The sequence below is a fragment of the Phoca vitulina genome, unplaced genomic scaffold (assembly GCF_004348235.1).
Source record: "Phoca vitulina isolate PV1807 unplaced genomic scaffold, GSC_HSeal_1.0 scaffold18, whole genome shotgun sequence".
Classification (NCBI taxonomy): Eukaryota; Metazoa; Chordata; class Mammalia; order Carnivora; family Phocidae; genus Phoca; species Phoca vitulina.
Window position 1 is genome coordinate 26,403,409 of NW_022589721.1, and position 24,609 is coordinate 26,428,017.

Genomic DNA, 24,609 nt, shown 5'->3' on the forward strand with positions numbered 1-24,609 from the left:
CAGAGAGATTGAAAACAAGGAAATTGCAATGTCATGTGTATGTTGAAGTGTAGACATATTAGTGGGACAGGTTGGTGGCAGTGGAGGTAGGAGCTTTAGAAGGGTTTGCATAGGAAGTGACATCTGATTGTATCTTTAAGGATGATATGAGTTCATCATATGAATACACTGACTTCATTTTTTTTAAAGATTTTATTTATTTATTCATAAGAGACAGAGAGAGAGAGAGGCAGAAAGAGAAGCAGGCTCCCTGCTGAGCAGGGAACCCGATGCGGGACTTGATCCCAGGACCCTGGGATCATGACCTGAGCCAAAGGCAGACGCTTAACCATCTGGGCCACCCAGGCGCCCAACACTGACTTCATTTTGTAAGTGCATGTTGAATGAAAGGAGTAGTGAACAAAGTCCTACAACATAGAGTGATTTGTTAGACCACCAGACGTGAGTTTAGGGTGGTAGGGAGTACTAGATGAGAGATGTGGCTGAGGAGGTAGGTAAGGGAGGCAGCAGACAGATCGGGAGGAAGTTTGGAGGCCATGTTTTTGCTAGAAATTCAGATAGGATGTGTTACCCCAGAGAGAGTACCCACTTACAATGGTAGAATCTGAAATTTAGACTTAAAAGAACATTTATTTTAACTTTCCTTCTATAATGTCCTTTCTAGATGGACATTCGGTCTACTTGCACACCAGTCACGGGCAACGTTTAACGTTTCAGGTTTGGCAGTCTCACGGATAGTGGTGCTAAGTTCTGAGACAGAAAATGTAAGAAGGGAACTAGTTAAAGATGTTGGGTAAGGATGGAAGTAAGAGTAAGCCTTCAGCTTTCAATATGCTGAGTTTATGATGCCTCGGGGTATCTGCTTAGAAGGGTCCAGTAAACATGGACTGTCTCAGCATGGGGCTTGGACGAAGCTCCTGGCCTGGAGATAACGTGATAATCATCAGTGTGTCAGTATTTTAAGTCATGGGGAGAGTGAGATCACCGTGGAGAGTGTGTTGGATCTAAACAGTAAAGGTCAAGGGCAGACCCCTGAGGAATAGCAGCAGTGAAGGGAAGAGCAGAAGAGAAGCCAGAGGAGCAGTAGGAAGGTATTGGGGTGCTGGCGATGCGGGGTGTCATGGAGACCAGGGGAGGGAGACGTGACTGGCAATTTCAAGGAAGATGGGATTGGACTGCAGACATTCATTGGGCTAGTCATGGAAGACACTTTGCAAATGTACTGGGATGAAGAGAGAGAAAAAAAAAACAAAACTATAGAGTAGTGATTTGAGAAAGTGGAAACTACAAACTTTTCCCAAGAATGTTGGCTCTGAAGAAAAAGAGAGAATGAAATTGACAGCTAAAAAAGAAGGTGGCACATTTGGTGGCAACCATCCATTTTAGGTCATGAGCCTGGGTGGCTCAGTTGGTTAAGCATCTGACTTCGGCAAAGGTCATGATTCCAGCGTCCCGGGATTGAGCCCCGTGTTGGGCTCCCTGCTCAGCGGGGAGCCTGCTTCTCCCTCTCCCCCTGCTTGTGCTCTCTCACTTACTCTCTCTCTCTCAAATAACTAAATAAAATCTTTAAAAAAAAAACAGAGAACAAATGTGGACAGCGAAGCCTAAAATATTTATTATCTGGCCTCTAACCGAAAAACCTTGCTGGCCCCTGGCCTGGCCTAGAGATTTGTTGTCTTCTCTGTGCTTCATCCCAAGTCCCTGAATTACTTCAGTGTGTCTTTTCTGGGCCTCCTGGGCCACTTTCCAGAAGCTATGGCCCACTGTGTGACAGTCTTGACCAGGGAGGTGAGGGGGTGGTAACAGTCCTATCAGGACTCCTGACGTTCATGATTTGGTTGGAAGTGCCCTGTTTCAGAAGCGACAGCATAGAGGGCTTCATGCGTAGAGCAACATGGCACAGACGTAGAAGCTCTGGCTTTGGAGGCTGCAACACAGGGAGTCAAATCTTTAATAAATCTTATTGAGCATCTATTGTGCACCAAACATTTTGCAGAGATTGATCCATTCAGCCCTCACCCTGTGTCCAGAGCCCACTGACTTCATGCCATGACACATGTCAAGGATGATGACATCTGCATTCAGATAACGAGGTGAGAGGACCAGCCCTAGCTGCCTGCACTCTGCGCCCAACCCCCCCGGAAGGCTAGAGACATCAGTAGCCGACTGCGACCCTAGACAGGTGTCACGACTGTTCCAATACATAGATTAAGACAAGATAACTTTTAAAACTTAGAGTGTACGGGCGCCTCGTTGGCTTAGTCGTTAAGCATCTGCCTTTGGCTCAGGTCATGATTCCAGAGTCCCAGGATTGAGCCTCGTGTCCGGCTCCCTACTCAGCAGGGATTCTGCTTCTCCCTCTCCCTTTGCTCCTCTCCCATCTCATGCTCTCTCTTCTCTCTCTCTCTCTCTCTTGCTCACTCTCTCAAATAAATAAATAAAATCTTAAAAAAAAAAAAAAAAAACACTTAGAGTGTAATTTACCCAAAGTCAGATTTGGCAGTAGGCAGAAGCAAGAGTCAGCCAGGCAGGGTGCCTCCAGAATGACCCCTCTTTTTTTTTTAAGACTTTTTATTTATTTATTTGTCAGAGAGAGAGAGAGAGAAAAAGGAGAGAGCACAAGCAGGGGGAGGAACAGAGGGAGAGGGAGAGGGAGAAGCAGGCTCCCCACGGAGCAGGGAGCCAGATGCGGGACTTGATCCCAGGACCCTGAGATCATGACCTGAGCTGAAGGCAGACACTTAACCAACTGAGCCACCCAGGCGCCCCCAGAATGACCCCCCTTTAAAGCATGCAGCAACACCTCTCTGGTTCACCCCTGTGAACACGGCTGTTCGTGGACGAAATAGAACAACACAGTAGCACATTGCAGTGTGTCTAGTAAAGAGGAAATACTTAATATTCATATTATCCATTGGAATATGTATGGTTTTACATGGTAAGAATTATCATCAGGATTGGCATTTCCATGGCAGACCACAAGAGTGAGGCACATCAGGGAAAGGATGTTTTTACTGACTATTCACTCACTGTATGTCTGTTAGGGTGGCCATAGCAAAATGCCACCAACTGGGAAGTCCAAGATCAAGGTGTTGGCAGGTGGTTCCTTCGGGGGGCCACAGGGGAAGCCTCTGTTCCATAACCATCTCCTTGGCTTGTAGATGGCTATCTTCTCTTCTCTCTGTGTCTTCACACCATCTTCCTTGTATGTGCCACTCTGTGTCCAAACTCCCCCCTTTTTCTTTCTTTCTTTATTTTTTTAAAGACTTTATTTATTTATTTGACAGAGAGAGACAGAGAGGGAACATAAGCAGGGGGAGTGGGAGAGGGAGAAGCAGGCTTCCCGCCGAGCAGAGAGCCCAAAACGGGGCTCGATCCCAGGACCCTGGAATCATGACCTGAGCCAAAGACAGATGCTTAACCGACTAAGCCATCCAGGTGCCCCTCCCCTTTTTCTAAGGACACCAGTCATTTTGGATTAGGGACCATCCTAATGATCTCACTTTAACTTGATTACCTCTGCAAAGACCCTATCTCCAAAAAAGGTCACATTCTGAACTTCTGGGGCTTAGGACTTCAAAGTATGAATCTTGAGGGGACACATTTGAACCCACAAGACTCTCTGTCATCTGTCTACTAAGCTCTGCAGATGCAAAGGGAAAGATAAGGGGTGCTGGCTGGAGAGCTAAAAAAATGGGTATTTGAAGGCTGAACAGAAGTAAATATGTCTCTAGGTATTTTTTTAGTGTTATATATGCCAAAAGAGGCCTGGTAGGGTTTGCTGTAAGTGTAAGGCATTTCTCTCTGAAGAAATCCTGGACCAACAGGCAGCTCTGGTCCCATTTTTATCTTTCAAGTGATCACAAGATAACAAGGATCTCTCTTTCTCTCTCCCTCTCTCTGTGATCAAAAGAACATCTGCATTTTTGTTTGTTTGTTTGTTTTTGTGGGTACTAACAAAGCAGACCAGCCCAGTATGATGTGGTTTTCATTTAAAAGACAGTGTCTGATGAGAAATCAGGATGTCTGGCTGTTAGTCCCGTCCCATAACGACAGCATGCGGGGGTCTTCCCACCAGTGGGTACTTGTGACCGCGAAGCTGTGGAAACAGGATCAGGGAGTATGTTACAGGCTTCTTACATTCACCATCAAGGTGGCTTGCTGGTGCCTGAAACACTCTTGGAGCAGGTGTTCAAGAGGCTTCCAGCATGGATGTTTTGCCCCAGCCAGCCAACCTGGGCATATGGAGACCACCTCCGGTGTTCCCTGTGCTCTCTCCGTATTCCCTGCCCAGCACTTCGATAAGTGCCGAGGGGCTGAAAGGAAGTCTGTTTGGTTCTGACTGCGAGAGGAAGAGGAAGAATCCTGTGGGCTTTGGGATGTTTTAGAGCTTGCACTCATTATTAGCTCTATTCTTGGTGATTCTTAAGAAAATGATAAGATCTTTTCATTTAAAAAAAATGGGTCCGTGATTATTTGAATGTTGGAGAGGCATGGGCTATTGGTTTGACGTTTCTGCACTTTGATGTGCTTTAGAAACACCAGGAAGCACTTCCCCAGTTTTGAAGGGAGAAGGAGGAGGGCCAGAGCGGGAACTTTGTCCAGATGCCCAGCCAGGCAGCAACAGACCTGTCCCTTCTGCAGTGGCCTAGATCTGCAGTCCTGTGTGTATGTGTGTGTGTGTGTGTGCGTGCACTCATGTGTGTCTCTGGCTAGGGGTCAGGCTGGGGTTAAAGCTATTTTTAATAGTTGAAATATCTCTGAGCCTTGAAATCAAAACCAACATTTCCTCCTTTAATTGGTATCTGGAAAGGAAGACAGGAAGGAAGACGGGAAGGAAGGAAGAAAGGAAGGAAGGAAAGAAGGAAGGAAGGAAGGGAGGGAGGGAGGGACGGAGGAAGGAAGGGGAGGAAGGAGGAAAGAAGAAAAAGGATGAAACATGATTTTTCCATGTATTTGAAAATAGTCTAGTGATTTTGGTTTTACTTAGTCTACGTTAAAGGGGAATACAGTGCTTTCTGGAAGGGAGACCTAGTACCTCGATATTCCCGGAGGCCGGTCCATGCCAAGGTCGCAGCCCATGCTGCCCCAGAGTCACGAGGGGCCCACCCTGCCGCCACCCTCCCACCTGCTTCTCTGGCCCTCCGCCCGCCCTCCGCTCTGCCGTCACCCGCCCTCAGCAGCTCTGCGGGGCGCGGTGGAATACAAGGCCGAACGGCGACCTGGGGTCAAATGCTGACTTGCTGTCTCTGAGCTGTGTGGCCTTGGGCACGCCTTTGGCCTTCTCGGGGACTCACTTTTCTCTTCTGTAGAAAGGGATAATGTTGCTCGTCTCAGTAAAGTACTGTAAGACGGAATCAGATCAGCTTGAATTTCCAAGCGCGTAATGTCTGCCCACTGGATGGTGGCACTTGTGGCCGGTCCGTACCATCATGGAGGACAGAGGCTGCATGACTTTCCCTTCGGGGCCACCCATGTCCCCTGTGCTGAGGGACTGGCGGGGTCACTCACCTCCGGGGGGGCATGTTCTCCTCCCGGGCCTCAGGCCCCGGTGGCGAGCCATCTCAGACTTAGGTCGTCTGTATAGTACGCAAGAGTTGCCCAGACTCTTCCCCGCCGCAATGCAGGGTGTGGGTCAGAGGGTCAGAGAGAGGGCATTTGTCCCTGGGAAGGAGGGTTGATCTGTCTGTCACTACCTCACTGAGGAGGTCCAGGCTCTTGTGAGGCAGAGGGGGCAGCCCAGCCCCTGACCCCACTCCCCCTTGACTGTGAGGAATGCCCTGTGACCTTGGGGAATGCCGCTGTGATCTCTCTTCCCTGTGGCTCCGTGTCCCTCTCTGATGTGTTAGGTGTCTGTGTGAGAGTGGGGAGCACCAGGCCCGCCCTATAAAAGTGGGGGGTGCGATGCAGCTGGATACCTCCGTGGACATGCCCTACCCGCCCCCCCAACCCGGTTTGTTGTTTCCCCGAGGATGGCAGGCAGTGAGTGCCGCAGTCAGATTGGGAGGGGACCCGGCCCCAGTGTGACGGTGGCCTGTGAGGGGCGAGACTGGCCGGAGGGAGGCCTGTCTGGGTCTCAGTTACTGGAGTGTCAGTAGGTGGAGTGGAATTGGGGAAGCCACAGTCTGGAAGGGAAAGGGACGGTTCTAAGAGGGGCCGAGTCGGCAGAAGGGACGGGACAAGGTGAGGCCGTAGGACCGTAGGATTTCTGGGTGGGACACAGTGGGGGGGCATATCCTGACAAGACAGAACATGGTGTGGGGGTAAACGGTAGGTTCAGGGGCCGAGAGGGTTTCATTTTGTGTTGTGTTGAGCTCATGAGACCTTGTTGCTATATTCAGCAGCATGTCTGCTGTGGAAACTGAGGCCCAGCGACTAGTCAGACAGGCCCACTGCCCGGTTCCACTGTGCCTATGACCAGACCGAGGAGTCAGGGGGCCAGAGGGCAGAGGATGAGGGGCATATGGGCAGGCAGCAAGGTGTCCTGGGGCCAGGCTGGGGTGGGGCAAGGGGAAGCAGGGATCCGGCAGAAGTCAGGACATCACTGGCTCCTATACCACTTGGGGACCCCCCCCCCCAGTACTTGGGTGAGGCTCAGCCCTCCGTGGTTCTGAGAAGACAGTGACCAAAATGCAGCGAGAAGCCCCAGCTTGACCCAGAGGCCCTGTGAGTGGCTCCATACACTAAGCTTCCCACCCCCGTGCCCGCCAGTCCCGATCACTACCACACCAGGAGGAGGATAGCATGATCGTCCCATTTGGCTGATGAAAAATCGGAGGCTCGGAGAGAAGGAGTCACTGGGCTGGGGGATGGGGAGCTGGGATAAACTCAGGGAAGCGGGCTGCTCCAACATGTATGTCTCATTCATGACCTACACTCAGAGCCAACCGTTCCTTAGAGCTGCTGGATGTGTTCACTCAACCTCTGGTTTCTGGCAATTTTAGGGGCAGGCCTATGACCCCCTGCATTCTCCCCTGCCCAGCAGTGGCTCCTGGGGGCTGCAGAGTCTAGCACAGTTCAAGAGCATGCACTTGGCACTGCAGGGCAGCGAAGTCCTGGGTACCCCGGGAGGCATCTGTTCTTACCAGACTGGACAGTCATTTTAGAGGAGCCAACCATCCCCTTCTCCTCTGATCACTTCCCCCTCATGCTCCCCTTTCCCCCTGCTCTGGAGGAAAGGACTAGTTTCCTGAGGCCTGACTCAAAGGGTCTCAAAGTAAAGGGCCTGATGAGCTCATTTACACCATGTCTGGGCTCACGTGTCATTCACTGGGAGGCATTGTGTTTATTAGAGATGCAGAGCAAGGGCAATGTTTAACACAAAGATGTGATTTTTTAAAGAATCGCGTTTCTCAGAGTAGTTAAGGAACTTGCCCAAGGACACACAGCATCAGGCTGAGTGAGGTTTGAATGCAGAAGCTATTTCTCCACCACTTATGGCCAAATCAAAAGAAACCAAAAGGAATATTTTAGAGACTGTGTCAGGCAATTGTTCTCTACTTGGTTGTGTGTCAGAGTCACCTAGAAAGGGAATAAGGAGCACAGAGGCCTCGGCTTCTTGACGTGGGGACCGTGCCTGAGCTCTGGAATTTATACCAAATTCTTTGAGTGACTCTGATATTCACCAAAGGGTGAGAATTACTCATGGGAAGTAGGAAGGATTCCAAACTTTTTAGCTAGTTAGCTTATTTTTCTAGGCTTCCACCTTTTTTTGCTTGTAGATACAGTACCTGGAATATAGAAAGAGTTGTTGAGTAAATGGGCAAATACAGAACTAAATTGGTTACTACAGAGGTCTGCCTGGCCAGACCTCCCCCAAGGCAGGTCACTGACATCCGCAATCTAGATCGGGCCCCATTTCACAGAGAGGAGCCTGTGTTTTGACCATGTCTGCGAGTTACATTGAGTCAGTTCAGGATCCTGTTAGAAAATAAACGCACGCAAATACATAGCTTTCCTCTACGCCAACAATAACTCTTTTAAAAATATAATGGGGAAAAAAATTCCATTCCATTCTTCATGACAGCAAACATGAAACATAATAAAATCTAAAATCTTTTTCTCAAGTTAGTTTTTAACTTTAAGGACATTCCAATTAATATCCCAAAGGAGCTTTTATGAAACTTGATAAAATGGCTTTGAATTTCATCTGGTAGAATAAATACCCAAAAATAGCCAAGGAATATTTTATAAAAAGAAATGACATGGGAAGACTTTTACCATTTGCTGGTAAAATGTATTACACAGTGACTAGTTTAAGCAGTGTGAGGGTTGAGCTAGAATTTACAAAGAAATGAATGAAAAACACAAGGTTGGGGCAGCTCGGGGGCTCAGTCGGTTAAGCATCTGCCTTTGGCTCAGGTCATGATCCCTGGGGTCCTGGGGCGGAGCCATCGCTCAGTGGGGAGCCTGCTTCTCCCTCTCCCTGTGCCCTTCCCCCTGCTTGAGCTCTCTCTCTCTCTCTCTCAGTCAAATAAATAAATAAAATCTTAAAAAAAAAAAAAGAAAAAGAAAAACACAAGGTTGACAAAATTCATTTATATATAAGTACTTAATATATGATGAACATAGCATTTCAAATTCAAGGGGAGATGATTTTTTTTTAAGTAAATGATGCTGGCATTGCAATCTATAAAGTATATTTTAAACAAAAGAAACCAAATGAACACTAAAGAATATGGCACAGAGGGCACCCACCGGGCAGGCCTGAAAGCTGCTACCACAGTGCTCCTCAGGAGAGGAGAGCTGGCCTTGTAGTAAAGCCTGGTTTCTGAACCCGGAGGAGCTGGGCTCAAGCCCAGGCCCAGCCTCATAGCAGCTAAGCCCTTCGGGGGTGTTCCTGGATCCTGTGAATGTTAAATGCAATGGTGTTGCCCGTCTCTTGGCAAATCGTAAACTCCCATGAAATGCTACCGAGATGCCTAGCTTTCATGCTTTACCAGAGTTTTACATTCACAAAGATCTTGTTCTCTGAATTTGCATGAGATGCATGAACCCCAGATGTTGGATTCTGCACACCAGCCATGGCTCGTCCCAGGGTCCCTGCCAGCTGGGGGAAGGGGACAGGGAAAGGTGTGGCAGAGACTTGGCTCCAGGCCCTGGGATGGCGACAGATGAGCTGACTCTCACTTTGGAGACGAAGTGCACCCTTCAATTACAGCGCTTTCCCCCAGACATCAAGCTAAGCACGGAGTGCGGCCAAGGCTTCCATTTTAAGACCATAATTGGCAACTTAGGTCCTAAAACCCCATCGTATGTCTTCTGTGAAATTGCAGTGTCCCCACCATCTAAAAATATGCAGCTCAGTTTCGTCACGCTGCAGAAATGCCACTTGAACTGACCATGAAAATAGTAACACGTGGAGGATGCTTAAGATAATGAAAGCCCAGCATCTGTTGTGGGGAAGCCAGGACCCGAGGTCAGAAAGACATGGCTCCAGATTCTGAGGATGACCCCACAGTTCCAGGACAAGTATGGGGGTTCTCCTTCTCTGGCTGAGTCATCAGAAATCTGGCAACATTATTTGGCACCTTCTTTGGATAAACCCTTTTTTTCTTTCTTGTTTCTTTCTTTTTTTAATATTTTTTATTTTAAAAAGATTTTATTTATTTATTTGACAGAGAGAGTGAGACAGTGCATAAGCAGGGGGAGCTGCAGGGAGCCCAACGTGGGGCTCCATCCCAGGACCCCAGGATCATGACCTGAGCTGAAGGCAGACGCTTAACCGACTAAGCCAGCCAGGCACCTTTCTTTCTTCTCCTTCTCCTTCTCCTTATTCTCCTTCTTCTTCTTCTCCTTCTTCTTTTTCTTTCTTCTTCTTCTTCTTTTTTTAAATGAAGACGAAAAGGGCGCGGTGCTAGTTTGTTTGCTACTTTATTTACCATTCTAATTTTAGTGCTCTGGGCGTCAAAGGCAGGTTTGAGATAAAAATGACAGCCTTCCCCATATAGCTAAGAGCATGGCACTGTCCAAGACAAAGACCCTTTCCTACCTGGGGAGAATTTTCCAGAAAGGGTGCTCAGGTATTTAGGAAGCTCGGAAGGGATGGAAGGAGCGCTGGCTTGTTGCCAAGAGGGCTGGTTCTGTCTCCGGCTTGGTCATAGTCAGCTCTGTGTTCTTGGAAAGCCATGTAACCTCTCCCAGCTTCTGACCCCTCCTTTGTGAGGGAGGCCTTACGTACGGCCCCTACCCTACCACTCATCTGGAGCTCCGAGCTCCCTTGTGGGGATCAGCTGTCAGGACGGTTTGCAGAGGCGGACCCTGAGACAGTGGAGTAACAACCTTAAAGCGCTTAGCTGATAAGTGGAGCACTTTGTAAACTGCAAAGTGCTGCATCTACATCTACGTTTGCTGTGCTGTTCTGCCAGACACGAAGGAAATGCTCACGAATATTTATTATAAGGATACACTCCTGTGGTCTTCTGAAAAAAATCAAAAACAGAAAGAAAAAGTAAATAAGTACCTAGATTTATCTCCGTGAACTCTCAATGACGCTCCCACTGAACAGATCTCGAGAGTGCTAGAATCAGGAGATTCTATGTCAGGAGACAGCATTTTGCTGCCTTCCATGCTCTTTGTGGCCAGAAGAATGCACCCATCCACCCAGACCCGCAGTCGTCCCTCGGAGGGGAAGCTCAAGGTCCCTGTTCAGGGTCCCCGCTGTCCTCACAGGGACGCCGGTGCTCTGGCGGGACTCGGTACCTACGCCAAGGCACCTGTCTGGCAGCTGCACCTGGACATCCCTCCCTGTCTGTGGGACAGGTGTACCGATGGTGGGAGGCAGCCCCATGGAGCCAGGAGGGCCCAGGCTCTGTGCATGCAAACGCCCGGTTTCACTCCTGCTCCGCCCCCGAAGAATGGCACTCTCTGGGGCAAGCTTCATTTTGTCCGTCTTCTTAGCTGCTGTTTTCCGGGAAACAAACTCAGTGATGGAGATTTGCATGCAGGAAGTTTCAGGCGCAGGGCTTGCAGGGCTCGTGGGAGCGGCCCCTGCAAGGAAGTGAGGGGGCGGGAATGAGCAGGGGGAGAAGTAGAACTTCCACGCCAACCAAACCCCCTGGCCCTGTGGATCCCATGGTGAGCTCTGAAGCTGGGCTGGCTCTGCAGGCTTGTCCCATCTTGAGGCAGGTGGCCGGGCCTTTGCATACCCATATGGACTAGCGTTTGGCCACAGGCTGACCCTGGGAGGGGAAGCAGCTCGCCTCGACCATAGGCAGCTCCTGGAGGGGACTGGGCTGGGAGCCTCCAAACAGCAACTTCCCAACACTGGGGAAATGAGAGGCTGGGACCTGAAAGGCGGCCTAGACAGCACAGCACAGCATCCGCTGTGGAGGACAATGATCTTTTCTCCATCGGAGGGCTGGGGGAGGATTTGGTGACGTGGTGTCTGGGAAGCCCTACATGCAGCACCACACGACAACGCGGATACATCTGCAATTATCGCTGTCACTTAGCTTCATTCTGATGATTGCATTGTAACCCCTGTATTATGATGCTCGCCTTACCTTGTTTACTTCTCTCCCATTCTACCGTGAGCTGCTTAATAGAAACAGCCATGCTTTTTTTTCTTTTTTTTGGACCTTTGTATCCGTAGGCTTGAGCACAGAACTTGGCTCATAAAAAACTCTGAATAAATCACTGTAGAATGGGAGTATAAATCAAGGAATGGGGTCTCATGAGAATGGAGGCCACAAGGAGGATGGCCTGGGGCTGCTTTTTCAGGGCACGAGGTGACACCCCATTATCTTCATCATCAAAACAGGTGAAAGCTGTGTGTGACTGATGTCCCCTGCTCTCTCTCCTAGTCGCTCTGGGATCATGGCAGTCCCTGGCCCCCTCTGTAGTAGTTGTTGACCCGTCCTTCAGGAACTTCGATGTTGCCCACATCAGCACTGCCGCCACCAGAGACTTCTCTGATGCCAGAGACTTCTGTTTGTTTGGTAAAGGGAGTTTCCCATCGCTCCTCCACCCCCAGGGAGGGTGGTTGATTGGGATGGGGCCTCACAGAGTGCTGTTCAAGCTCCTGATCTCAGAAACACATGGGAGACCCCAAGATGATCTGGAGTGCCAGGGAAGGAAGGGATGAACCTGGGGACAAGACCCTGGGTGGGCCCTCCTGTGCCATCTCCTCATCTTCCTGCAGGGGCAGCCCGTAGTCAAGGTCTCCAAGGGGAGAAGCCGGCCAGAAAGTGAGCAACATTGAGCCAGGGTCAGAAGACAATGAGAGGAAGGATCTAGAGGGCTAGTCTGAGACAGAGGAGATGAGCAGAAGTGGTAAGAGCTGTCCTCAGATTATAGGTGGGCCATCGTGGCAAGGAAGAAATATAGTTGTCCTGGCCAGGCTCTTGGGGCAAAGCTAAGACCTATGGGTAAAACTCAAATTTCAAGAGACATTTTTCAATGCAATATAAAGAAGTTTCTAATAGACAAATCTGTCCACAGATGCATACTTCTTTCAGAGGGTTTCCGGTCACTGGTATTTAAACAAAAGTTAGATAACAACTTGATAGAGATGGTCTACAAAGATTTTAACCTCTGCAAGAGCCTGAGATTGGATAACATTCATATTCCTCCCATTCTTTGATTCCATGAATCACCTCACCTACAAGGTTGGATAACAATATGCACATCTTACAGAAAAGGCATGTATGGATGTACAGGTTGTGCACTGCACAACTCTGGGTGCTGTCATAGCACAGACTGGGCTATGAATAAGGCCTTTACACAGTTCACAGCTTGCCCAAGTGACTGAGTCAACACCATCTTCACAGCCGTTCTTAGGACTGAAAATCCTGAATGCCATGAATAATTTAAATTATCTAATGCAGGACCTGGTACACATGGGAAAGTACATAATCCCTGGTGGAAAATAGTGGGTATGATAGGGGAGCTGGAAAGGGAGATGAGGCTGAAGAAGAAGGCAAGGGCTGGAGCATGGAGAGCCTTGTCTGGTATGACTTAATCCTAAGGCCAATGGGGAGCCATGGAGTTGCTTCAAACAAGGGAATGTCAAGAGCACATTTGTGAATTAAATAAACTATCAAAAACCCGATTTTTGTGTGGAAAATAGATTGATGGGAGAGGTAGGTTCCCCCCAACCCCAATTCTAGTTCCAGCCCCTGCCACAGTGCCAGGGATGTATTGTAGGTCCTCCAATGAATAAGTAAGTGATTGCATAGATGGATGGGTGCATGTGTGGATAGATGAATGCATGGATGGATAGATGGATGCATGGTTGTATAGATTGATGCATGGATGGATAAATGGATGGATGGATGGATAGATGGATGGGTGAATGGATAAATAGATGGATGGAGAAATCCTTCTCCATGGATGCCTGGGTATATAGATGGAAGAATGCATAATTGGATGGATGGATGCATGCACTGATACATGATTAGATGGATAGATTGATAGGTGCATGGATTCATAGATGCATGACTGGATGAATGGGTGGACTGACGGATGAATAGGTGATGCATGGATTCAAGGATTCATGATGGGATGGATGCATGGCTGAGATGCCATCTCTGAAGCCCAAGCCTCACTCTCCTCTTATTCTGTAGAATGCTCCCGTCACCAGGCCTGCCTCGTCACCACTCTGCAGACCCGACCTGGTGCTGTGAGGTGCGTATTCTATGCTGATGCCCAGATCTGCACACACAGCCTGCAGGCCCAGAACTGCCGACTTCTGCTCCGTGAGGAGGCCACCCACATCTACCGGAAGCTGAGTGAGTCCCAGCCTGTGCTGTAGCGGCTCTTTTGGAGAGCCTGGGTATAGCTGGGAGGGACTGTTTGAGTGTGTGGTGACTTGTGGGCAGTGGCTTTTGAGGTTCTTTAGGAAAAATTGGCCAAAGTTACCTTGGGCTAGGTGGCATTCATTTGGGAGGGACTAAAGGAAGGTGAAGATCCTACTTCTAAGCTAGAGCTTCTCTGTACCACCTTTATTCATTTATTTGAGTTATGCAAGCCATTTGGTCTTTGAGTTTCTTAGTAAAATAACTAAATAGGCCATTTTTTGTTGCCATTTTATAGTTTAGCAAGTTCTGTCACATGCCTTATCTCAAATGGTCCTCACACAAATCCTGTGAGGTGGGAAGATAAGGGTTTTATCCCCATCTTAGAGATCAAGAGACTCTGGCCCAGAGAAGTTACTTCTCTGATTTCTCCCAGCTAGTGATGATAGAATGGGAGCTTGGAGCCAGGTCTCCTATCTCTAGATACAATCTGCTTGCACAAAACCACATCATCTAGCAACCATATCACGGTCACTGTGGAGAGGAGAGCTCTCGTGGCTCAGTTTCATTTGAAAGCATTCAGTAAGGTATTGTTATGTGTCAGATGTTGTGTTAGGTGCTGGGATTCAGGGAGGAAGCCAGCAAGGGGAGAAAACATAGCAATCTAAGAGATCACAGAAGTCCATCACTAAGTGAAATAGGTAAGACCTGTATAATGGGAGACATGGGAGCTGGAGGCCAGGGGGAAGGCCTTCCCCCATTAGACATGCTCATGGCATGAAATTAATGACTTTTTAAAACGTTGCCTATTTCTGCCATCTTATCTTCTAGAGCAGAGGTTGGCTAACTTTCTCTGTAAAGGGCCAGATAAATATTTTAGGCTCTATGCATCTAACGACCCAACTCGGCCACTTTAGCAAGAAAGCAGCCACAGAAAATACAAAAAAAATGGGTGTGGTTGACTTTCTTTAGAAAACCAGGCAGCAGCCAGATTTGGTCCGACCCTGCCTTAGAGTGCTGGTGGTCTGCAGGCATGTCTTGATCCCGTGGTATCCTCCTCTTCTGCCCCTTTCTCCACCTCAGGCTTTGGACCATGAGCGTGCTCCCCAGGCCTGGGAGTGCTTTGATTCCTGTAGGCTGTGGTCTCGGGCCTACAATCTCAAGTCTTGTCTTCTACCTAGACATTCATAGTCCTTAGTCAAGTTAGATTTCCATAGTATATTTCACCCATAGTCTAGCTAATCTGCATGGTTATCCTTTTGAGGAGGGATGCCTCGCTTTGGGGTTTAGGTCCTATAAAACAAATTAGACTGTTCATTAATTCTGTGTAACTCAAGTTCAATGTGAAAGGCTCACCTCCAGCTGAAGACGTGTGCCCGTGTGTATGTACCCAGATGCTGTCTGCACCTTGAGCACACACACGGCTCTGGATAATTTTTTTCACCTAAGGAGTCCTGTGGCCTCAATATGGGGCTATTCTAGAAAGAATCCACTATTTTCTGGAAAACAGTTCAAAAGAGAGAACTGCACATCTAACATTTTCCCCATGTTGGATCTCATTCAGTCTGGGATTCATTGGGCGGCCTCTGGAGGGAGGGCTGAGTTCCACTGTCTGTGGGAAAGCTGGCTTGCATTCTCTCGAAGTTCTTTAGCTTTTGTATTTTGTGTCTTTGCTCCCTCCTTCAGAGGGTGCCACGTTCACGAAACGTGGCTGTTTTCCTGCAGAGGAAAAGGCCAGCAGGGAGACAGAGTCTGAAGGTTCTGCTATGTTAGCACCCGCAATCCTGAATATTTGCCTGAGGTCCTGTGATTTACCACTGAAGCAGGAAAGCTTGTGAGGAGGAGCTGTGGGCTGAGACCAGCCGTGACTGGTGACTGAGACCAGATTAGAACGTGCAACCCTTTCTTTCCACGCTGGGTTCAAACTAGCACTGCAGGGTTTTTGCAAGAGACAGTTTTATCACTATTTCCAACTTTCCGTTCCTCCCTCCTTCCCTCCTGCTTGCTTGCTTCCTTCCTTCCTTTGTTTCTCTCTTCCTTCCTTCCTTCTTTCTTTCTCTTTCTTTCTTTCTTTCTTTCTTTCTTTCTTTCTTTCTTTCTTTCTTTCTTCTTTCTTTCTTTCTTCTTTCCTTCCTTCCTTCCTTCCTTCCTTCCTTCCTTCCTTCCTTTCCTCTCTCCTGCTCCCTCCCACCATTCCTCCCTCCCTCCTTCCCTCCAATTCATTCATTTACTCATGTGTGGAGCCCCAGCCCCTTGCAGGCACTGGGCTCAGAGCCCCACAGGCACCATGTACTTATCCCCAACATCCTTGTGTTGTAGGGGCTGCTATCATTCCTCTTTCTCAGGGGGAAATTGAGCATCAGAAGAATTAGGAAGTTTCCCCAAAGTAGCTGGTGCATATAACCTAAAACACAGGTCTGCTTCCAGAACCATGCATCGGTTCCTCCCCACGATGCTCCTCGGTGGCCTGGGAGTCATGAACGCACACCATCCCAGGGGTTCTCAAGCTTCACACCGTTGACAGCCGGGGCAGGATGGTTCTTTGCTGTGGGGGCTGTCCTATTTACTGCAGGGTGTTTAGCAGCATCCCTGGCCTCTACTCACTAGATGTCAGTAACCAGCATTCCTCACAGACCCTGGTGACAACCGAAATGGTCTCCGGATATTATCAAATGTCCCCTGGGGACGAAATCACCTTCAGCTGAGCCACTGCATTGTACCCAGCTTGAGGAATGGGTAGACTTCTGCCTGTGTGTCTCCTCTCCTGCGCTCCTCATTTGTCCTCGCAGACAGAGGAGGGTGTAGACCAAGCTGCAGGTTAGCAGCGAGCTCACAGCCAACGCGGAGCCGAGCAAACCAAACACACCTGCGGGAAATGAAAAGCGATTTCCCCCTCTCTCCCTCTCTCTCCCTCTCTCTCTCACACACACAGGCAAAGAGAGGGAGAGGGAGCTTGAGAGAGAGAACATCTCTTCACCAGCATTCAGTGCTTCCTTTGTGCCAGGCCCCGAGCCCTGCGGGGGAATCAGACACAGGCCGGTTCCAAGTCCCTGAAAATGGTATTGGGCATGGAGCCAGGGTCCCAACAAAAGTTGATTGACTCAGTCACTGAATGGGAGAAAATGTGGTTGAGGAGATAAGAAGCTGCGGGAAAGAGGCTGATGGGAGTGCGGTGATTAGCATAACAAGGTGGGGGCTTAAGGCTTTGGAGGCCAAGCAGCAAGGGCAGGCTGGTAGGTGGCACAGGCTTGGACCTGACAGGCCAGATGGAATCTGGGGCCATGAAGGAGGGGGAGAGGGGGTGTTGCAGGCAGGGGGCAGGGGCAGTGGCCTGGAGAGGGGCCCCGAGCTGGCCCTTGACCCATGTGAACGGGCTGTGGTCACCATCGGGGTCCAGAAACCCTTTGAATCCTACACCTTCAAGTCTTGGCAGCTACCCACCCTTGGACCCTCCCTCTGTTTTCTTACCACCGAAATGCAAATAAGGGTCCACAGTTTCTCCTCTGCAATTCTGAAATCCCAGAGTTCTAAAAGTTAGAAAAAAAATTTTTCGTGAGTTTGCGGCAAACTTATTTGGTGGCACCATCTGGCCTCAAGGGACTGAAGAAATCATATTCTTTATCCATCCCTGTTAGTATGAGTGATTAATACCTTGCACCCCAGAAGTCACCGATGTGTTTGACGGTGGGGCCTGACTCCAGACCCCTCCGGGGGGATTGGGCTGAGCATTGTACTTTCTGTGTCCCTCTGTTGTTTTAAAAATCCAAGTACTTCTGAATGACAGCTCACGCCTGGCCCCCTTGTGCTGAGTAAGGGGTTGCAGGGCTGGGTTAGGCTCTGCGTAGCCTCTGGGTGGGAAGAATCATAGAGAAGGTTCGGTGTCATGCTCTGCAGACGTTCAGTGCCTGGTAAACATCAGCTCTATTTGCTATTATTATTACTATTATTTTTTCACATTGAAAAGTAACCTGGCTAGGCTCGGACTACTGGGGTCTGAATGAACTACTGGCATTTTTAAAGTGTGAAAAGCAGTGTTTTGTTTGAATAGAGCACCCACTGTTGTCTCTTCCCCTGACACCCCCCTCCCCACAGACATCCCTCTGCTCGGCTTTGGGACACCAGCACCTTCGGTGACCATCGCCCCCCACGGCCAGCTGCTGGGCAGGTCCCAGGCCATCCAGGTGGGCACTTCGTGGAAGCAAGTGGATCAGTTCCTGGGAGTCCCGTATGCCGCCCCGCCCCTGGCAGAGAGCCGCTTCCAGGCACCCGAGCCCTTGAACTGGACGGGGTCCTGGGACGCCACCAAGCCACGGTGAGGATCTAGTGGAACACCTCTTGGTGAATGCCCAGGGAACGCCTCTCCCATTCGAATCCATCTGAGTGAGACTTGGTAGCAGAGCAGTGCATTCCAGTTGGAGAGGTGAATGGGGGTGGACAGTGTCAAGTGGGGGTGGGTGAATGGGGGTGGGCAGTAATCAAGGCGGCATTAAGTGCTCTTACAGATAAACCCTCCAAATATCATTATCTTGCTCCTGCAAAGTGCGTTTGGTGATGGAGGGGCCGGCGTGTTCTGCTCCCTGCAGTGACTCGGGGACCCAGGCTGTGGAGGCTCTGCCTTCCTCAGCAGGAACATTCCTTGACTTTGCATCCAGGAAAGAGAGGCTTTGGAAGGGTCTTCATGGGAGATCTCCATGGGCCAGGGCTGCAGGGGGCTGGGGTGCGTCGGTGACCTGCGCCAGTTTGGCGGTAGCTGGAAAGCAGCCTCCTGGCCGCAGCTGAGTTTGGTGGGGCTGAGAAATCCAGCAGGGAGGGAGAAGCACATGAGCTCCTGAAAAACATTTTATTTATTTATTTTAAAAAGATTTTATTTATTTATTTGAGAGAGAGAGCAGGGGGAGGGGCAGAGGGAGAGGGAGAAGCAGGCTCCCCACTGAGCAGGGAGCCCGATTTTGGGCTCATCCCAGGACCCTGAGATCATGACTGAGCCAAAGGCAGATGCTTAACAACTGAGCCACCCAGGCGCCCATGGAAGACATTATTTTAAAAGGACGTTTTCCCCAATAGGAACAATATGAAAAAGAGTTTTAAAAAAGGGAAAAAAAATTCAATCCTCTCTTCCTCCCTCATCAACCATGTGCAGTCTCACCTGTCCCCTCCCATACATACAGCACTTTAACCGGTTGACACATTGGAGATGTTGTCGTTTTTCTCACCAGCGTGTGTTCAGAGCACCCATGAAAAGAGCACCGTTCTCCTGTCTCCGCTCCCCACCTTCCCACAGACCCCTGTAGCCCTGTCCTGAGGCCGCTACACCTGTGCTGTCCCTTGTCACCCATGCCTGGCTGGTGGGGAGGTCCCCAGGCCAGGGCCAGAAAGAGTGAAGGGCTGGGAACTCTTGAATGCTCCAGGAAGGGACATTGAGGGCTTGAACTTGGGCCATGGCGGCAAGGTGTGGACAGCCACGGTGGTAAGTCTCCACCATGGAGACACAAAAGGAATAAACGTGCACTAATCTGAGTGCTTCCCCATGTCAGCGTGGAGCCACGTGACAGGGGAGGCTGGCCTTGTCAGAGTCCAGCACAAAGGACGTTGGGGGATGCGTGAAATCACCTGTGGGCGGGTCCCATCAGGCTGCCGCTGGGCGTATCCCAGACAAGGTCTCCGCTCTCGTGCCCCGGGGGTGCTCAGCCTGGCACGCTTGGACCCTGTCCTGATGCAGAAAGCAGCTCAGGCTCCACACCCAGCCACACAGGTCGGCACACGTGCAGCAAGGAAGGGCCAAGGTCGCGAGCAACCCACGTCCCCCGTCTCTATCTTGGGCATCCTTTCTGCGAGTTGGCAGCTTGTCCCTTGAGGTGTTCCTCCGCAACCCACGGCAGAGAGAGTGGTGGGCATCCTGCCGTTTCCTCCCTGTGCTTGTCACTCCCTTTTCCCATGTCCCGAAGCTGCCTAATTGCTGCAGAGCTGGTAGCCATCGCGGCTTCGGACGGGGCGGTGGGTTCTGGCCGATGGCGGTGGGCAAGAAGGGAAGATGAGGCGTGTATTGCTGCTTGTCTACCTGGAAGTCATGCTGTCCGCATCCCCAGGGCCAGCTGCTGGCAGCCAGGCACCGCGGCGCCCGTGTCTCCCGGAGTCAGCGAAGACTGCTTGTATCTTAACATGTTTGTGCCTCAGAACGTGGTGAGTTCTGAAGCCCTTGATTGTCTGCCCTGAAAACTGCCCCATTAGACACCCTCTGTGCCCACAGCTGCCAGAATCATCCACCCCTCTCCTCCGTGGCCTGCTCAGGTTCTGCGCCCCCAGCACTGTCCTTGCCGGTACTTGGCTTCCCGAAAGCCTGTGTGGCCAAGAGGAAGCAGAGGGCCCTCCTGGTGCCCACCCGGCCTCACCTGTCCCTGCCCACATCCTCAGGCCACCCCCATGGCAAATGGGGCACGGTTGTCCCAGTGCAGTTCCTAAAGGGCCTGTGTTGGGGGACACCGCTCTGGGTGGGACAAAGAGGTGACTAAAACAGAGTTGTTGCCCTCAGGATTTACATTTTAGTGGGCAGGGCAGAAACAGATACGCAAGTGAGTATTGAACAACGGTGGTGTTGATGAGACTCTGAGGAGAAATACAGAAGAAGGGACACAGTGAAGGGAGGTGTTGGGTGGCAGGCAGGGGGTGCTGCCTGAGTGGCGTGGCAGGGAGGGAGGTGTGAGCCAGGCAGTGGGGGAGGGGGGTCAGCGATGTAGGGTCTCTGAGAGGGTGAGAGAACCACAGGGAGGAGAGGACAGAGCCTGACTGTGGCTCATCTGCCAAGGAGAAAACCAACCAGCTGCTGTCCTTGGAAGACCCGAGGAGCGACCCTTGGGGTGTTTCCACATGGACTCTTGTTTGGGGCAGTTCTGTAGGGTGAGGTTTGGGGCTGTGACCCAGACAGGATTATGCCCTGTTTTGGAGCCCAGATCTGCCTAAGTAGCAGCCATGAGCCTGATACTCCATGTTTGAGTTTCCTGTTTGTGGGGAAGGATCAGAGGGCACAAAATAAAAAGCCACTGATGAGTTTTAGGAAATGTGAGTTTCTGGGGATGCCAACCTGGTGTTGATAGATGCCATGGTACCCCAGACCATGCCACAGCTACCTGGTCCCTGGTCTACTAGCAGCGAGAGTCCACTGCACTTTAGATGTGTGACCTCAGCAGGCTGGTCTGACTGAGCTTTGTCACGAGGCCCCCCAGATGTGAAAGCTCTCATAGATTGTGTTACTATGAGGAGGGAGCCCAGAGTGAGGGAGACAATGGGTCCCCTCTGCCCAGCGCTGGTCACCCCTTCCTTGTGATGCTGGATTAAGATCTGGCTCCCAACGAGTCTGCCACTGACCACTGCCTCACTGGTCTAGAGAAGGTAACCATGTTCTATGTGCTTCAGTTACTGGTTCTGAAAGTGGGACAGAAATAGCATCCTGGCTCATAAAGTTCGTGCAGGAATTAAATAAAACACTGCATGGAGACTAATGAGTCGATAGGTGGCCAATGGGGGACATTGGAAATGACCGTGAGTGGGACAGAGACCACACGTAAAGGAATGAGGGTCATTCCACCTGGAAGTGACTGCAGACCTGGAGCCCATCGCTTGGAGCTATGTAGTCCCCAGCACCCCAGTTCTGGCCCCTAGTTTATTCTGGAAACTGTTTGCATCCTGCTTGGTGAGTCCTTCCGGTTTGGCCATGCTGCGTGAAACCCATCCTGGTAATATAGAGCTACTCGTCACTCACCTGAAAGATGCAGTGTCACGGACAGAAGAGCCCAGGAGAGCGTGCTGGGAGGGGGCTGAGGTTGGAATTCTGGGTCGGCCCCTTCCTCTCTGTACATGTTTTAAAAAGTCACTTCACCACCCTGAGCCTCTGTGTTCACACCTGCAAAATGGAAGTGCTTTTAGTCATTAGAGCCATCTCCCTATGGGGCAGAGCTGGGGTGTTAGAAGACTGCTTAGCTCCAAGTGATGGGCTGCAGGTCTGCAGTGGGCTGCCCTTTCTGCCCCCTGCACACTTTGCAATGTGAGCAAAGCATCCACTTTTCATGACCCCCAGCTTCCTTATCTGTGACACCAGGCTTATTAGCATGCTAGGGCTACTCTGATAGAGCACCACTGACCAGGAGGCGTAAACAACAGAAAGGCATTTTTTCAACATTCTGAAGGCCAGATGTCTAAGATCCAGGTGTCAGTGGGGTTGGTTCCTTCAGAGGCTACTCTCTGTGGCCCACGGATGGTCATCTCCTCCTCCCTCTGTGTCCACATGGTATCCCTCTGTGTGTGTCTCCATCCAAATCTCCCCTTCTTCTGAGGATACCAGTCATATGGGATTAGGGCCCACTAGCTTAATCACTTCCTTATAGGACCCTCTCCAAATATGGTAACATTCTGAGGTCATAGAGTTAGGGATTCAACCCCTGAATTTTAGGGGGACACAGTTCAGCCTGTGACATGGGACTAAGCGTGCTACGTGATGGAGTTGACAGGAAGAGTTGTGGGTAGGCTCAGAATCTGGCACCTTCTTGGGAAAGGTGTCCTCAGCAAGCTCTGGTGGGTGAGAATGGGCCAACCTATAGCCTCATATTTCTCCACTCCCCACAGGCCCCCAACGCGTCTGTGCTGGTGTTCTTCCACAACACCATGGAGGGGAGGGGGACTGACGGACAGCTGGCCATTGACGGCTCCTTCCTGGCTGCTATTGGCAACCTCATTGTGGTCACCGCTGGCTACCGAGTGGGTGTCTTCGGCTTTCTGAGTTCTGGTAAGTCGCTGGCGTGGCTGGGGATTGCCGATCCCCTGAGCTGAGGGCCACTCTGTGTGTTCAACCCCTTCTTCCCAAAGCCCCATCCCTTCATGGCCCCCCAGCTCTCCTCCAGCCCAGCTGAGCGCTCGGGAATGTCCCACACACCTATGAGACCCTCCAGCGATCCTGACCCCCATACATGAGAGTAATAGTTGCCATTGGTTGATCTTACTAGGTGCTGAAGCTATTCTAAGTACATTATTGTTGATCGTGTGTGTGTGTGTGTGTGTGTGTGTGTGTGTGTATTTTGAGGCCCCAGAAGCTTAGACACTGCTAACATCACTAGTTAGGAAAGAGCAGAGCCAGGATTCAGCACAGGGGTTGACTTGCTCTAGAGAACGATAGGAATGGATTATAGTCCTGGGCCCACAGAGACGCCATTTGACTCCACATAAGGGCTGCATCAGTGATGTTTCCTGTTTCCTCTTTAATGCTGGCCTTGCTTGTGAACACTGGCCTGTCCCCTATCCAGTCACAGAACTGTTTGTCACCCTGGTTCCATCCTCCACCTTCCCCACCAGCACCCATGGAGGACAGCCCCATCGTCCTCCACGTGCATCTTTTCCTCCATGTCCAGCTCCCCCAGTGGTGGGGCACTTGTCAAACAGCTGTGGCCGGGGGTAGACACACAGGTCTGGGAATCTGAAGAACCAAGGGCCAGCTCTGCCATTCATTGTCCGTGTGACCCTGGCTAAAACCCTTCATTTCTGAGTCTCAGTATTCTCCTCTGTAAAATGGGAATAATTTTACCCAATATCTGCAGTTACATGAGGCTCTAGTGAGGTTGTACATGTGAAAGGGCTTTAGAAAATACAGTGGGCCCTCCAGGGAGGCACTGAACTTCATCTCTGTTCTCTAAGGATCTCATTTAAGACCCAAATGCCTTTCTTGCTAAGTCAGGATGGGCAGGTGGAACATAGCATGGTGAGAATGATGGAGCTATCTAGAATGTGGATGAGTGGGTAGTCATCCAGCATGGGCAGAAACTCTGGAGGGCTGGGTGCACCCCGTGGCATGAGCCCTTGAGTGCCATGAAGAAGATTCTAGGCCTGCACAACAACCACAAAGTGGGCACCAAATTAAGGCAAAATATGACCAGATGCCAATGAGGGAAATGTGGATGATCAACAGATTTCAGATTTTTCCTTCAGAGGGAGCAGGGTCAGCTGTCGGAGCACTAAAAACTCTGCTTGGGTTTTCTTTCCTCTTTTCAAACACACGACTGATGATCTGATAAGTCCGTAGCTCCCATCTCTGAAGAGGCGGGTGAAATTCAGACCTTGTCCTGTTGAACGTGGTCAAGTGGAGCTTTCCACAGACATGGACGACTCCTTGGCTCTGAGCCTTTCCAGACAGAGGAGAGCGAATTTCCATATGTTACCCATGCCTGATGGTTTCATGGCGTGTAATCTTACTGAGAATTTTTGTGCTTCTGGGAAGGCAAACTCATTCCTGCTGCTGGTGGAGGCGAAGGAAATTTCCAGAACACCCAGCCCTTCCCATTCCCAACCTGGAATGCTGCCTGTTTATTGTGCTTAAAGCAAAACTGTTAGCGAGAGGGGAGGAAAGTTACACTCGGCGGTGCCGGCCTCTACCAGACATATCTCCTGGATTGCCTCATCTCATTCCCACGCAGCTCTGTGAGGCCAGCACCGAGTGGCCATTTGGCAGATGACTCAGCGAGGCCCGGGGGTCCAGGAGCTCCATGCCGCACAGTTAGGAGTGCCCTCAGGGCGTTGAATCCTATTGGTCAAGGAGCAAGGAGAAATATCCTGTGGCTCACTCCCTCAGAGGTTTAGAAATGCCCTTTGGATTCCCTGTTCTTCTGTGTACACAGCAGGATGGGTCTTTTACGTCCATTGAGCCACAGACAGTTCTTCTTTGCTTTATTTACTAGACTTCCTAGCCTCCCCCGCATTCCTGGGCCTTTGCCTGCCTTAATTGAGCCTCCCTGCAGCTCCACCAGGAGAGGGGAGCCATGCATCCGTAGAGAAACCGAGACACAGAAGCACTAGGATGCAAACACAGCCTTCCTGACCGCAGACAGCCACAGCG

The 24,609-nt window shown here is 50.4% G+C and overlaps 1 protein-coding gene across 1 annotated transcript in view; it reads left to right on the top strand.

Moving 5' to 3' along the window:
• The window catches only part of TG (thyroglobulin), a 237,253-nt gene that overhangs the window by 108,524 nt on the left and 104,120 nt on the right, over positions 1-24,609 (top strand). Inside the window, exons 36-40 of the mRNA XM_032415805.1 lie at positions 11,805-11,939; positions 13,566-13,730; positions 17,829-18,048; positions 19,823-19,916; positions 22,353-22,512. Coding sequence (XP_032271696.1) covers positions 11,805-11,939; positions 13,566-13,730; positions 17,829-18,048; positions 19,823-19,916; positions 22,353-22,512 — 774 coding nt within the window. The remainder of the gene's footprint in view (positions 1-11,804; positions 11,940-13,565; positions 13,731-17,828; positions 18,049-19,822; positions 19,917-22,352; positions 22,513-24,609) is intronic.